At 37.9% G+C, this 3,135-nt stretch overlaps 1 protein-coding gene across 1 annotated transcript; it reads right to left on the reverse strand.

The window, feature by feature from the left end:
• Window positions 1–179: 179 nt before the first annotated feature.
• LOC133313193 (uncharacterized) lies at window positions 180–2,729 on the reverse strand. Its single transcript, XM_061514528.1, has 3 exons — window positions 1,510–2,729; window positions 1,091–1,428; window positions 180–979 (listed from the first exon to the last, which is right to left on the reverse strand). Exons 1-3 carry the CDS (start codon window positions 2,727–2,729, stop codon window positions 180–182), a joined length of 2,358 nt encoding a protein of 785 aa, XP_061370512.1.
• Between the last annotated feature and the right edge of the window lie 406 nt (window positions 2,730–3,135).

Genomic DNA, 3,135 nt, shown 5'->3' on the forward strand with positions numbered 1-3,135 from the left:
GAAATTTCTATCAAACCCTGTGATTTAAGTATATCCATATACCACTTAATAATTACCAGAAAGAAAAGGAAAATCTACCTATGAAAAATCATAAACTAAAAGAAAGAAAAGAAAAGAAAAATAAAAAATGCAAATAACAAAAAGAAAAGAAAAAGAAGGAAGAGAACTCCCTGAACTCCCTAAGGAGGATAAGTAGCATCAATGACCAGAGCTTCTGTCTCCACAGGTTGCTTCTGGGGTCCTTCATTAACAACTTTGAGGTGATGGCCAATCATTGTGCAAGTCTTCCCCATCTGCTTATCACGCAACTTTGGGGGATTTCTTTTCTGTGTGTATTTCTTCTTCTCTTGATCCTTTCTTCCAACCTTACGCAAAGTTTTCTGCATACTAAAAACAGAGGAAGAACTTTTTGGTACCCATTTCATCTTGGGTCCATGAAAGTTAGGATCAAAATCATTACCAGAATGGGGAGTCTTGCATAACTTCACATTTAGTACACATTCAGAATTAACATTAATAGGCAAGTCATAATCCACAGGTAATGCACAATCACTAATCAATTCAGAATCAACCTTATCAGCCACATCATGAATCACTTTTATGCATGAAACTGAATGATCAACCTGAACCTTAGAATGCTTCATGGAATCAAATATACTAAAATGTAAAATGCTATCACCAAATTCCATGGATAGAGTACCAGAATGAACATCTATCTTGGTCCTAGCTGTTCTCATGAAAGGCCTACCAAGTATAATTGGTGATCTATTAGTAGCAGTCTCACTCTCCATTTCTAAAATGTAGAAGTCAGCAGGAAAAATCAGATTATTAACTCTGACCAATACATCCTCAATCAAACCAGATGGGTGAATTCTACTCTTGTTAGCTAATGTAACCACAATACTAGTAGCACGCAAAGGACCAAGACCAAGAGACTTATATACAGATTCAGGCATGACATTAATGGAAGCCCCTAAGTCTAGCATGCAATCATGAAAAACAAAAGTTCCAATTACACAAGGAATAGTAAATGTCCCTGGATCTTGACATTTTTTAGGCATAGGCTGGATGAGTGCTGATACATTCTGACTCAGGTTAACTTGCTCATCTCCTTTCAGTCTCCTCTTGTTGGTGCACAGCTCCTTTAGAAACTTGGCATATCTCGGAATCTGATGTATTGCATCCAAAAGAGGGATGTTCACCTCAACTTTTCTGAAGGTGTCAAGTATCTCTTTATCTTGAGCCTTTGCTGATTGCTTCTTGGACTGAGTGGCTCTCTGAGGGAAAGGCAGAGGGATATGGACATCAGATGTATCAGTGCTCTGCTTCTTGGAACTAGTGTCACCTCCCTTAGATGACTCAACAGCAGCTTGGTTTGGCTCCTCCATTTGCTTTCCAGACCGCAGAGTAATAGCACTCACATTTCCGCTTCCTTTTGGATTTGGAACTGTTTGGGATAGAAGGGAGCTGCTGAAAGGTTGGTCCTGGTTCATTGATGTCGCCAATTGCCCGATCTGTGTCTGCAAATTCTGGATTGTGGATTCTGTCCTCTGTTGAAACTCCAGATTGTTGGTGGCCACCTGTTTCATTAAGTCCTCCAAAGAAGGACCACTGCCACTGTTTTGCTGCTGCACTGGTGGTTGTTGTTGCAACTGTTGAGGAGCAGGTTGCTGGAAGTTTTGTCTCTGCTGTGGAATGAACTGCTGCTTCTGTTGGTATGGAAAATTTTGTTGATTCTGGTTCCATTTGAGGATGGGATGATTCTTCCAGCCAGGATTGTAAGTGTTGGAGAATGGATTATTCTGCTGCTGCTGGAACTGTGGTTTCCCAGGAAAAACTGCAGCTACTGACTGGTCTGCAGGAATGGAGCCCTCTTGTAGAGAAGGGCAAGCATCAGTGGGGTTAAAAGGGTCACTGCATATGCCACATGGATTGTCGAACTGTGGAGCAGAAGTCTGGACTGTCTGGGTAACTAGCAACTGTCTCACCATGGTTGCCAATTCATCAAGTCTATTTTCAATTCGCTGATTGTCAGCACTTGATGCCACTGCTGAAGGCTGGGCCGGAGTTTCTTGCACTTGGTAAATAACACTGCTATTGACTCTCGTTCCAAACTGTTGAGCATTTGCAGCCATGTTTGAGATCAACGCCTTAGCTTCATTGGGTGTTTTGTTAACAAGAACTCCTCCACTGGCAGCATCAATCAGGTTCCTATCCATATGTAGCAATCCCTCATAGAAGTAGACAATCAACAATTGCTCCGGAATCTGGTGATGTGGACAGCTTGCACAAAGTCTTTTAAACCGCTCCCAGTACTCATGCAAGTTTTCCTCATTTGCTTGTTTTATGCCACTTATCTCCTTTCTGATTGAAGTGGCTCTTGAGGACGGAAAAAACTTCTCCAAAAACAATCTGGCCATGTCATTCCAAGTCTCGATAGATGAAGGCTGAAGGTAGTACAGCCAATCCTTAGCTTCTCCATCGAGGGAAAAAGGAAAGGCTCTCAGTTTGACCTGTTCCTCATCAACTCCTTGTGGTTTCATTGTGTTGCAGACTACATGAAACTCTTTCAAATACTTATATGGATCTTCACCTGCAAGACCATGAAACTTGGGAAGCAAATGGATAAGACCAGACTTAAGTTTAAAACCAGTATCAAGATAACGAATGCAAAAAGACTGATACTTAACATCAGGTGCAGTCAATTGCCTTAAGCTTCTATTATCCATGTTTTTTTTTTATTGTGACCAAAACTTCCTAAATTATAACAAAACTTCCTAAATTATAAAATAAAAAATAAAAAAAATAAAGAATTAGGAAAAAACTAAAAATAAAAATAAAAATAAAAATAAAACAAATTAAAATAAAAATAAAATAAAATAAAAGGAAAGAAAGAGCAAAAAGAACCAAAATAAAAATAACAATAAAAATCAAATAAAATAAATAAAATGAAAAAAAATAAAAATAAAAGGAAACTAAATCTAACAAAATCTAGTCTAATCTAATCAAAATACTAACAAAATCTAATCTACTCTCTAATATTCACTAATTAGAATAAAAAATATATATATAGAAATAGAAACAGAAAAAGAAAAAATCAAAATGAAAATTGAAGATGTTTTTTTTTTTTAGAAA

The sequence above is a fragment of the Gastrolobium bilobum genome, unplaced genomic scaffold (assembly GCF_033153095.1).
Source record: "Gastrolobium bilobum isolate Gb01-03AN ecotype WA unplaced genomic scaffold, APGP_CSIRO_Gbil_v1 utg66831, whole genome shotgun sequence".
NCBI lineage: Eukaryota > Viridiplantae > Streptophyta > Magnoliopsida > Fabales > Fabaceae > Gastrolobium > Gastrolobium bilobum.

What these genes read in the sequence shown, in the direction of transcription:
- LOC133313193 (XM_061514528.1), bottom strand. Translation starts at nt 2,729, where the DNA reads ATGGATAATAGAAGCTTAAGGCAATTGACTGCACCTGATGTTAAGTAT. An exon ending in AATTTGCAGACACAGATCGG is followed by an intron (nt 1,429 to 1,509) that starts GCAATTGGCGAC and finishes TCCAAAAGGAAG; the next exon opens with CGGAAATGTGAGTGCTATTA. An exon ending in AGATGAGCAAGTTAACCTGA is followed by an intron (nt 980 to 1,090) that starts GTCAGAATGTAT and finishes ATTGCATGCTAG; the next exon opens with ACTTAGGGGCTTCCATTAAT.